Source organism: Cyprinodon variegatus, unplaced genomic scaffold, assembly GCF_000732505.1.
Source record: "Cyprinodon variegatus isolate N-32 unplaced genomic scaffold, C_variegatus-1.0 Scaffold564, whole genome shotgun sequence".
Classification (NCBI taxonomy): domain Eukaryota; kingdom Metazoa; phylum Chordata; class Actinopteri; order Cyprinodontiformes; family Cyprinodontidae; genus Cyprinodon; species Cyprinodon variegatus.
Genome location: NW_015151017.1, coordinates 70,922 through 82,797, shown reverse-complemented (window position 1 = coordinate 82,797; position 11,876 = coordinate 70,922). Strand labels below are relative to the sequence as shown.

The following is an 11,876-nucleotide window of genomic DNA, read 5'->3' as shown; positions in this document are numbered from 1 at the left end:
TTATTGTCAGAATTCTGAGATTAAAGTCAGAATTCAGATATAAAGTCAAAATTCTGAGATTAAAGTCAGAATTCAGATATAAAGTCAAAATTCTAAGATTAAAGTCAGAATTCTGTCTTTTTTCCCATACTAAACTGAAATCAAATTTAAAAATCAGTTAACTTTTTTTTTTTTTCCAGTGGCCCTAATCCTCTTCCGTAGATATGAATAGATATATCATTAAATTGTGTCCAAATAAGCTCTAAGTATTCATTCCACAATAAAAAAGGCTCTATTGCTTGCTAGAAATTTAAATAGCTTAGAAAGTCTCATTTCATTGCATTCACTGAGAAAATCATGTTCAGCCAGCTTGTGCACAAATGAAAGAACAACGAAGAGTAGAGGATTATTAACTACAGAGGAAAACCCCACATCCTCAGCTCATGGACCCGTTTTTGTTTAAATTTGCATGTGTAACATGTTATAACTGTACAATAAGATGCGGCTTCTCATTTCAGTCAGTGCATTATCTTTAAATGAATCCGTTATCAGGATTAATCACTCTACAATTATTAGCTGTGCTGCAAGATCCACATCACATTGTTTTCTATGGCAATCTGGTGTGACTTTGTTAGATGTTGATCTTAAAATAATGAAAGTAGTTTTATGAGGTGGTTGCTTTAGGAAATAATGTATTTCTTTGATATGTTTCGCTGCTGTGTCTGAAAATAAAAGAGAAACAAAAGTATAAACCTATTGCACTTATTTGTGAAACTTCCCTTGAATTTCTAAACTTTTAGCATCTTTAAACTGTTCTAAAAAGTTTACTGGTTTTCTCTCCATGATATAAAGTGATTTCTCAGATATTCACCAGGAATAAAAAATAATTGCGTTTAAGGAGAAGGTCACAGATAGTAAATGGACAGAAGACTATATTTTATTTTAACATAAAGGTCAGGCTTAACATCAATGCATGTGGGAGCCATTAATAAATAAAAATGAAAAAAAAAAATCTTTGCGGAAACTTACATTCGTTGATCTCCATCTCATAATGAGATGAAGGCCTCCTCTTAATGCGGATGCTGTTGTTGATGCCATAGGTTCCTCCTGAGGGTCCTAGATAGGAGCTAGTCAATCAAAACACACATCAAACAAAAAATTAGCATGAATATGCAGTAAAGGTAAGAACAAGCCAAGCTGGGTAGTATTACTACCTATGGCTTCAGATGCTGCTACACACAAGAGAGTGTAAAGAAAAAGTGTGGCATTAATGAGGGTGTGATTGTTATGGTGGCATTGATTCAGTGGCTTAGCCCAGTCCTATAAAACTTTTATAAATAGAGATTTTTCTTCTGGCTATTCTACTGTTTATAGTGAGAAAAAAGCAAGGAAAATCCTATTTAGACTTATATACTAAGACAGATGCAGAAGCTGCAGATCAGTTCATAGTAAAAAAATTACCCATTGTCTTTCTTAGTTCTGCAAACTTTGTGGATCAGTGTCAAGCCTAAAAGTAGGTGAGCTTACAAATTAAAACCGTCTTCATAGAAGTTAGCGAGAAGCTGCTGTTTCATGCACCCCAAACAAGATCTTTGAGAGGTTTTCTGCGTTGCCGTTTGTCTGTTAGCTGAATGTTATTCTATCTAAGAAAAATTCAGCTCTTGGTGATCAAAAAGCTAGGGTGTAGATTGTTATGAAGACTTTATTAAATAAGTAAAACTAAATACATTAAAACCTGTAGCAAAAATATAAATATCTTAAAAGTAGGAGTAAATTTAATTTAATAAACATGAAGCTCCTTCGTCACAGCATGCATCCTGCTTGTATTTCCACTTAAAAGAGCAACACAGTCACATTCTGAAGTCATGGAATCCGGGTTTTTGGATTTCACGTAAAACTTGACATTGTTAAGTAACTGTTTTGCGTGAGAATGATCTTCCTCACAGCTCACACTACAGGAAGGCACTCACAGCCATGGTTTATAATGTTCACTGCTGAAGGAATGTTTCTAGCTGAACTGTCTTTTGTTTTTTTGGGGGGGATTATTTAAGATGTTTTTAAAAATGCATTTAGCAATCCTGCAGTTTTCAGACCTTGAGGATTCTTTCAGTTGCAAAAAAAAAAAAAAAAAACTGCCAGGCACCTAATTCAGTTGTTTACTTGATCATAGGATCAGAAAAGTGTTGTTTTGTTTCAGATAGAAGAGCTAAGGTTATAAAACAAAAGGTGAATAGATCTTGAAATCACCATTTAAGCATCTAAATAATTCCATGCTTAAAATGTGCAAAGGCTTGCAAAAGCAAAGCATGAGTAGCAAAGTTGTTTTTCCCTTTTTGATATAACTAGAAAGATTTGTTTTTTTCTTATGCCCCCAAATAACAAAAAAAAAATAAATGTGTCAGAGTCCCTCATTTCAAAATGTATCAGTATAAATCCAACTGTTCTATGACAACCTCACACAGGTTTGAGTTTGAACATTGATGAACAGCTCAAGACAAAACAGATGCTACAGAGGAGAGGGAGAACATTGCAGGCCATTCCAAAGCTCAGATTGTTTTTTATTTATTTAAAACTTAAACATCTCACAGATCTCTGCTGCATCAAAAAAAAGGAAAAGTATTACAGGGTTTAATTATTATGCACACAAACCCCTGCTTTATGGAAAAGTCATTATTTAAAAGTGTTTTGTTCACTAAAACCATAATAAAAGTTTTTGGTCAACATGCAAAAACCTTACACAAAACTGACTTGAAGATACCATTTTAAAAAGAAGGATGGTGTTGGCAGCATAAGGGTGTAGGGATGCAAAGGACTGCAGGTGCACCTTCTTTAAAACCGACATTATAATGGGTTCAAATCAAAGCATATTTAAGTGATAGATTGATGCAGTCTTCATCTGAATCCTGTTGTGTTCTAGGGCAGGATCAATCAATCTAGTCTGAAAGTAGAACTATGTTAAAATAATAATTAAAAAAAGATAAAAACTATACTGAATATAAAGAATTTATCAGGCAAAAACATTAGGAATCGTATACAGTACAGGAATACAAAAGTCAAACCTCACCTGGTGAGAAATGTGTGAGCAGGCAGGTATTGCTGAGCCAAGAGGGGCCCAGGAGGACCAGTAGAGGGGCCTCCAGATAATCCCAAAGCTCCAGGACCGACCACGGTTAAACAGCTCTGCTGGCTGCGCCGGATGTCCCCATGGGGTCCGTGGATGAGGCTGGGAATCGGGTGCAGGGCAGTCAAAGGGGTATTGGGGAGAGGTAGAGGAGGCTTGCTGTGACCCAGGCTGATGACTGGAATGTTAGGAGGAAGATGAGAGAGTGAGGATGATGAGGAGATAGCTGTGGTGGAAGCGGAGGTCGGCACTGGGCACGGCGAAGTCTTGGCTGGAGCCGGGAGGAGTGGGGGTGGAGAAGAGAGAGTCGGAGACCCCTCCTTTGAACCAGCAGCATTGCAACCTTTGTTCCCCCATTCTTCCAGTTTCCCCACCTGGTCGCCTTGCTCCATCTCCCTAACGGTAGACTCAGCTGGATCATGTGCACCTGCTTGGTGACTGGTTAACACTGTTGTAAGGATGATGGGAGACCGAGTGCTGGCTGCAGCAGAGACGCTCATATGTTCTGTTACCCTGCTTTCATTTGCTGTGTGTGGGCTTCTAATGGGATCCAAGGACCCGGTGGGACTGTGGGGCTCCACAGACGCACAGGAGGGTGAAGACGTGGAAGATAACGGGGAGGAGGAGGAGGTGGGACGAGGTACGTCCAGAGGGGAGGCAGGTGAAGCAGATTGTCTTGCTTTCTCCATCATGGTGGTCAGATCTTTGACACAAACAGTCACTATCAACCTTGTGCTTCTTTCAGAAAGTTTGCCTCTACATTAGGTATGAAATAAATAAAATGATTTCATGTTAATCAGTAAAAAGTTGTACATGTGTCTCCTGGCTATAACTCTAACCTAAACTCAGTTCTGGTATTGTTCAGGTCTTTTTAATCCCATTAAAGGAGATGTTTCCCCAGATTAATCTGAAACTTTTCAGATCCTATTAGTGTTTTCAGAGTATCTTATGTCTTGGATATTGTTGTGTCTTTCTGGTCACTGTGAGGCGAGCAGCTCTGAAGGAAGGCTGACGTCTTCAGCCCTGGACATACAGAAGAGGCCGATCTGGTGCTCTGATCTAAATTTAACGTGGATGTCTGTAATTTTCTAACACTACATCCTGAGTGGCACAGTTTATGCTCTGAAAATGTCCCGAGTGACTCCTCTTCATTAGTCCGTTCATCTGTCTATAGCGTGCGTGTACTTTGAGGATGTGACTCAAAGTCCCTGGAAGGATTCGAGACGTCCCAGATCCTTGAAGATTGGATTGATATCAAAGAATCTGCTGAACAAAAGAAAGAATAAATAAAATAATAATCTCAGGATACGCTGTACATATGCTTAAAAGATCAGTTCTGACACATCCATCTCTTCAGCTGTCATTAAAATCCATCTCTGTTATTTTAGTTTTATGCTCCAGCTTTGATCATGCAGACTTTTTGCTGAACATTGAGAAAATTAGCTGCTCTACTTTAAGGAGAAACTGTTATTTTCCCCCACAGCAGTGCAAAAGTACATCTAATTTTCAGGTTTTGCAATAGCAATTGTTCCTGTTTTGTATGTTCTGGTCATCGTGACTGTATTTTTAACAGTTCCGTCTTCTCCGAGATGTCTAGGGACGACTCCTACACGTGAATTCAAAGAAATCTCTTTACAGAGCAGGTAAATTTAAACACAGCTGCAATAATGCAGTAAATTGGTTTAAGGGAAGCTTAGTGGAAGTCGCATCTACACAGAGCTCTGATAGAAATCTATCTAGACTGTAAATAACTAATAGAAATTACTAGTTTACTCAACACAATTCAAATTAAAGCATTTTTTCTTTTAAATATATTTCTTTTTCATTTTTCACATACATTTTACTATGATTCTTTAAAAAATAATATTTTGGGGGTGTTTGCAGGAGAAAAAAATTAACTGATGAAATATAGAAAATATTTTTTTGTTAAATTATATTATCAAAACCATAATTATCTGTTTTAAACCTAAATATTTCCATTATAACTATAATTCCCTAAAAGTATTTTCTATTTTTCGTCCTTTACCATATGGTGCACAAAACACACCTTATTTATTTAATTTTAAAACATAAACAGACAACTTGAATCCAGTCTACAAATGTAAAAACATATAATTGAAGTGATGCGATTACTCACTGACACATCATGTGTGGCTCCTTCCCTGTCTCTCTTGCAAAATCCATCAGAGTCGAACTGCTCTGAGAAGGTGCATCTTTTATGTGCGCAGCACTTAAGCACCGTCTCCCTCCTCCCTCTGCTCAGCCGCACTCCATGTAAGCCTGTCAGCGTCCGCCTGTCAGAGTCTGAGGTCGGAACTGGAGCCAAACCGTCTGACATTACTCAAAAAATGCCTTTAGACTGCTGTTAATCCATTATAAAACCACAAACAAAGCACAAATAAGTGAAAATGTTTCAAAAAAACAGTTGAAGGAAAGTCTTTGCTGTACTTGAAGCACGAAGAGTGACAGCTGTGGTCCCCTTTCACCTCCCCCTTCAGTCACTGTATCATCCTCACCTATCTGTCATTCACCAATCCGTCTATCCGTATTCCACTTCTTGGGCCAAAAAGACACAATGATCTATTCGGTTGCCAGAGTTCTGGTTCTGGCAAAGGAGAAGTGGGAGAGTAAATAGAGGGGGGAGAGAAAGGGAACCATGTAGCAAGGAGAGTTTTCCGCTCCCTGCTGGACAAGAGGATGTGCTAGTACAATGTGGTGGCTGCTGATAACAGCCTCAAAAGCTGCCTGTGGTCTGCAGATAAGGAACCACCACCCCTCCTCTGCCCCTCACCACCAACACACACACACACATCCCCACACAGATGCCTAAACGCATGCATGTACAAAGACACGGCTCTGGACTGGTCAGTCTCAGACTTTTAAAGGGAGTTGGACTGTTTTTTTTCTTTCGAGCATGTATGTGCCGTTTCATGGACATCACATTACAGTAAACAGAGCCTGTTATGTTCAAAATATTTTAAGTTTTGGGAATGAAAAGTGAATCTGGACGTTTGCACCAAACCAGCATGTGTTTCTGCCAGTACATCCATACTCTGAAGGGTGTCCTTTATAGGAAAATACAGACGAGTGGCTGTTTGTTATGTATGTTAATGATACTAATTAGGATCTGAATCCGTGTCAGAGTTAAAGACTTTTCACATTTAATCTCAGAATTCAGACTTTAATCTCAGAATTCTGACTTTTTTCTTAGAATTCTGACTTTACACATGGCAAACAAACACAACATTGTGCATAATAGATGTATTTAACTATTTAAATAGATTAAAAATGAAAACATGTTTCTTATATGGGGTTTGAACTTTGGTATAGAGCAACAGTAAACCATTCTAGATCTGATTATATGTTTAGAATCGTACACCTTCTGGATGGTTCACATCCACCAGAGTTTCAAGTCTTCAGAGGGCTGAAATAGATTACATTTCCTTAAGGAAGATAAGCATGCTCACAGCATGGCTGCCATGTTTTACTTTGGAGATCAATGTTTAGATTTCTTTGCTAAAGACCACTTTACATGTCAGCTTAAAAATTACACTTTTGGTGTCCTCTCCATCTTCCACATGCTTGCTTTGCCCACTAGATAAGTTGTGGAAAATTGCAAAGAGGTATTCTTACAGCTTTCTTTTAACTTCTCTTTCATAAAGGCTTTATTTATGGACAGTATCAACAATAGTTGCAATGTCTAGTGATTCGCCCACCTGAGTTGTGTTTCCTTGCAGCTTTTCTAGAGTTATCATTTCAGGAATGTCCCGATCCGATATTAATATCATAGATATCAGTCCGATATTAGCCAAAAAACAATATCGGATTTTATTGGCTGGCATCTAAAATCTCCAGCATCTTCTATTGTTGATAGAAACACTCTGCTTCTTTTAAAAGTTTCTGTAACTCATTGGTTAAATTTACATGGGTCAGTTGTTTTCGTTCCCCTATATTCCCTTTTTTAGTAATTTTACTTGATCAAGCCTTCGCTAACATTCTACAGCAGGAGTCTACAAAGTTTTCTAGGCCAAGGACCCCCATACTGATGGTGAGATGGAGCCGGGACCCCCTAATTATATATATATGGTATGAAACTGTGTTATATCAAACTGGTCCTATAGTCACTCTATTACATATGGAATAATGTAACAAAAGTAATTTCACCCTGGGATTATTAAAGTATTTCTTATTATGATTCCTGGTTGAAGGGACAGGTGTTGTGAATGAAACGGTGCCCAGCTTGAAAAAGCTCCTGTGTGTCTCTGAATGTGTGCATTGATGATTGAAAGACATCTTCTGCCTCAATTGATCTGTTTACTACAGTGTGTTAAATTCATGTTAATCTGTACTTAAAGACTTTTAAATTTCTGGGAAAAAAAATCTAATCAACCAAAACTTTCGCAACCCCCATGCAGTACCTCCGTGGACTCCCTGTTGAAGACCTCCATTCTACAGTATAAAATAAGCAATGAAAGCTGTTATGATTAATTCCAATATCGTATCGGGTCAATATCAGTATCGGCCAGTTCTCAAAGCTGCAATATTGGTTTCGTATCGGACATAAAAAATAGTATCAGAACATCCCTAAATCATTGGCTTCTTGGTTTTACTTTTGATTGATACTCCTCTTGTCAGACCTCTCAACTAGGGTTGACGGCCATGTCTGCGTAGGTCTGCAGCTGTCACAGACTTTTTCTATCTTTAAATAATGGATGAAAAAGCATTCTAAGATATGTTTCAAGTTGGGAAGTAAGTATAAGCTGAGCCTATGGCTATGTCTAGGAGAGAAACAGGACTAAGAACTGAAAAACAGGCTTAACTCTGTCATCTAATGGAAAATGTTGATGGCAGCAGCCCAGCTGATATTTCTCACCAGCATGGAGTCACAGCCAAACAAAAACAGAGCAGATGAAGTTGCTATGGTGAGAAAAAGCAGAGAGAAAAATGTTTTCCTTCGATGCTTTTACAGGCCAGATGGATTTTTATTTGAGTGGATTCTATTTAAAATACATGACAACTTCTAATACAACTGGTTTCTCTGGATTTTCTTTTTTTTCTTCTATTTGCTGGGGGGAGTATCAGAGTCAATGGGCTAAATAAAAAAAAATTTATATTAATTCATCTAATTTCTTTGAAATGCTGTAAATGACACTGTTCCACTTTGTGCATAAAGCTATGGAATGCATTCAGTTTGTGCATAAAATGCAAAGAAAAATTAAGAATTGATATGAAATGTTTTGCAAGGATTTTTCATCACATTTAGCAGTGACCTAAGGAGTAAATGTCATGTGCTGTTGTGAATTATGTTGGAAAGTAAAGCCTGTCTCCAACCCATTGGACCCACTGTGGTGATTTTTTTGGCCCGTGCTTGTTTCTATGACATCACACCACACACACCTGTCTCACTAGTGACCAATACTTGAATCATCATCTTAGCTTTCCACACTGACAGGACAGCTCTGAACTTCCTTCCTCTGATCTGATCTCCCAGCCGTTCTCCTCGATATCGACCCGTTCCTGCACCCCCCCTTCCCGATCTGTCGCTTAGCCCCCGCCCTTAGGGTCGGCCCTTCTTTCACGTCCCCCGGTCATTTCCTTCTCAGACACCTTGAAAATAAACATGGTTCTTTTACAGTAACCTGACCTTCAAGGTCCTGGGAATGAACACAGTTTATTGAACACTAAACCTGTCAGCACCTTCATCATCAGCATCATTGTTTTTGTCCTTTAATCTCTTGTCATTGTTGTCATTTTTGCTACCATCATCATCATCGCTACAAACAATAGTGGATGTGTCTGAATCAGAGAGCAGACAGAGTCATTACAGGCTGTCACAGTTTTGTGCGTCCAACAGCTGTGGTTCTGGTTGATCACTTCATTTGTAAAGAAAAACGTTTTAGTAGCACTGATGCGCCTGCAGATACAACATTAATTTGCCTGCAACGTATAAAAAGCTCCCCGGGGGACCGAAAGAAATCCTTTGGGATCTGATTTCCTGTGCAGAATAGAGCACTGGACTGGTAGAACCTAATGAACCAAATAGATGTTCTAAAGAACAAAAGTGCTGCACAGATATAGTAAATCAAAGTAGAGCAAGCGCTACTCTTTCTTTTCATTTTGGAAAATTAATCTCAATTTGTGTTGATGTTTCTTTTCCCAACATTGCTTGTTAATACGTTTTAAAGCTTTTACGCAAAGGGGGTTAATTATGTGCTAAAAATGCTAAACCTAAAGGTTCAACCTATGCAATAAAGTGTCAAAATGTTAAATGCTAAAGTGTCAAAAAAGACCCCCAAAAAATATTTAATATCTTGTTAAAGAAATTAGTTGTTGCTTTATTTAAATTAGGTGATTTATGAAACCTTGTAAACCATTCACCATCTAATCAGACACATTGAGCTTCTCAGGCGACTTCTCAAGCAATCACAGGTTCCTCCAAAACCGACACAGGGAGATTTGTTGACGTTCTCATTAAAGCCCACTTTAAACGCTCAAACTGCAAATGGAGAATAATAATAGAAACAAACGATAACAGAAAGCTTCCGCTTTTCCCTTGAGTGAGGAAGAAATCAAGAGAGGATTGTTTTAATCTCTGAGCAAAGCTGCTCCGCCCTCCTCCTGGTCAACTTAACATAGAAGTTTGTGTGTGTGGGTGCAGGTGTGTGTGAGCATGCATGAAGAACACTGCAAAGAATATTAATAGACAACTTTAATTTTATGTTGAGAGTCACACGGCTCTACAGATTTAATTAACCCTTACGAGGACAATTGGAAAATTTTGTAAACTGAGCTTATTTTGCAGTGATTATTTTTACTCTAATCAGGGATGATTATTTGTTTTAATTTCCAAGGTAAAACATTATGTGAAAAAAGCAGAAAGAATAAGGAAGCCAAATTAACTCCTCAAAAGTTTCTGAACACTGATGATGATAAAAGCAAAACAATAAAGAGAAAAGTGTTGATATGGTGAAAATTCATTAGGAAATCTGTTCTGTGAGGAGGAAAAAGCCAGGAGAGGAATATTTGGAGACCTAGCAGACTGGCACCTAACCCTCAGAACAAAGAGGGCTCAGAGCACTATGATGTGCACTGCAATTCAAACAATATTGTGTTAAATTTAATGTGGGTAATGTTAGTACCAGTACTGATACTTTGATGCACACTGGCATGCAGTGATGGGAGTAACGGCGTTGAAAAGGTGCAAATTAACTGAAACTGTAAAGAGTTTACAAAAATGAATTTAAACTAACTGATTTTTAACATATTATTTGCTTAATTCAATTCAATTCAGTTTATTTATATAGCGCCAATTCACAACACAAGTCATCTCAAGGCACTTTACAGTTCAACCAGATCATCCAGTCAAATAATTTCAAAGTTTTCTATCTAAGGAAAACCAATTGATTGCATTGACTCATTAACTCGACTGCAATCCCTCAAACTAAGCATGCTTGTAGCGACAGTGGAAAGGAAAAACTCCCTTTTAACAGGAAGAAACCTCCAGCAGAACCAGGCTGAGTGTGAGCGGCCATCTGCTGAGGCCAACTGGGGTTCAAGGAGACAGAAGCAGAGATACAAAAAGCAGCTGTAAAAGGCGGCTCTGTCCAGGAAACACACAGCCGAGCTCCGAGCCAGCTCCCATGTCAGAGGATGAAAAGAACACATCCAGACAGTAACAATCAGAGAAACAGGACTACACTGCAAAACAGGCCGATTTCCAACATCTATAAACAAGGGTGTTGATGGAAGCAGCACAGCTGATATTTCTCTCCAGGATGGAGTCACAGTCAAACAGGAACAGACGAGGCGAAGCTACTATGAGAAAAAACAAAGAGAGCATAAGAGATTGAATTAACAGATTCTGCAGAGTGGGAGTATAGAGATAGAATGAAGCAGAATGATGAAATAGGGGTCCCTATGTCCTCCAGCAGTCTAAGCCTATAGCAGCTGAGCTATAGAGATAGCTCAGGATAACCTGAGCCACTCTAACTATAAGCTTTATCAAAAAGGAAAGTTTAAGCCTACCCTTAGTTTAGCTTAGTTTTCATTTGTGTCTTTATCATAATGCATGAATATGACTTCTAGTTTCCAGTTTGCTTTTTTTTCCTCTGCATTGCATTACACCAGGAGATGGCAGGTATGTCAGTAAGGTCATGTAGGCTACAGCAGCGGTATGCCCCTATTTGGGATTTAAAGGTGTAGTAGAAGATGTACTTTTTCCAGGTGGCCCATCAAAATAAGTGGTCCTCCTAATTGTCAATCATTTTGCTGATATGTTTACGTAAGGCCGTCCCATGTGCTCGTCCCCATTTTCACTTACCGGTGGTGAGTCTGACATAAGCAAGGCATACACTGTGCGATTGTTTCATCGTTGCATGCAGCTACAGCTCACACTGTATGACAAAACCGATGTATGTTCTCACACTGTGCGGCCCAATGCTCTGATGCGATCTTCCAGCTCTCTCTGTATGTCTTAAAACCACGTCGGACTCAGCTCCGCAGTGAGATGGGACTACTCGGTCTATCCGGAAGCCAAACCAGTAGAAGACGAATATGAAGTTCACTAGAGTAAAACGCGCTGCCTTGGGAGTTTGTGCAATTTTATCTGATGAGAGCCCTAAGAAGAAAAGCCGGCAATATATTTGGACAAAGACATGTCTGAGCAAATGTGGCTACTATGCTACCGTGCTATGATCCATGGACGTAGGTTTGCGTAGGGACCATAGGGACATGTCCCTATCAAAATTTTGAACCGACCTAATTGTCCCTACCAATA

General features: G+C 38.8%; 1 protein-coding gene across 2 annotated transcripts in view; it reads right to left on the bottom strand.

Annotated features, from left to right (window-relative positions):
* The window catches only part of LOC107095687 (mucin-5AC-like), a 9,768-nt gene extending 3,999 nt beyond the window's left edge, over window positions 1-5,769 (bottom strand). Inside the window, exons 1-4 of one of the 2 annotated variants that reach the window (XM_015391908.1) lie at window positions 5,617-5,765; window positions 5,238-5,462; window positions 3,044-4,363; window positions 1,009-1,106 (exon numbers count right to left, since the gene is read on the bottom strand). In XM_015391908.1, the coding sequence (XP_015247394.1) occupies window positions 1,009-1,106; window positions 3,044-3,792 (847 nt within the window). In that variant the 5' untranslated portion in view covers window positions 3,793-4,363; window positions 5,238-5,462; window positions 5,617-5,765. Of the gene's footprint in view, window positions 1-1,008; window positions 1,107-3,043; window positions 4,367-5,237 lie in introns of both variants that reach the window. The other variant, XM_015391907.1, reaches the window with a different exon arrangement.
* Window positions 5,770-11,876: the final 6,107 nt, after the last annotated feature.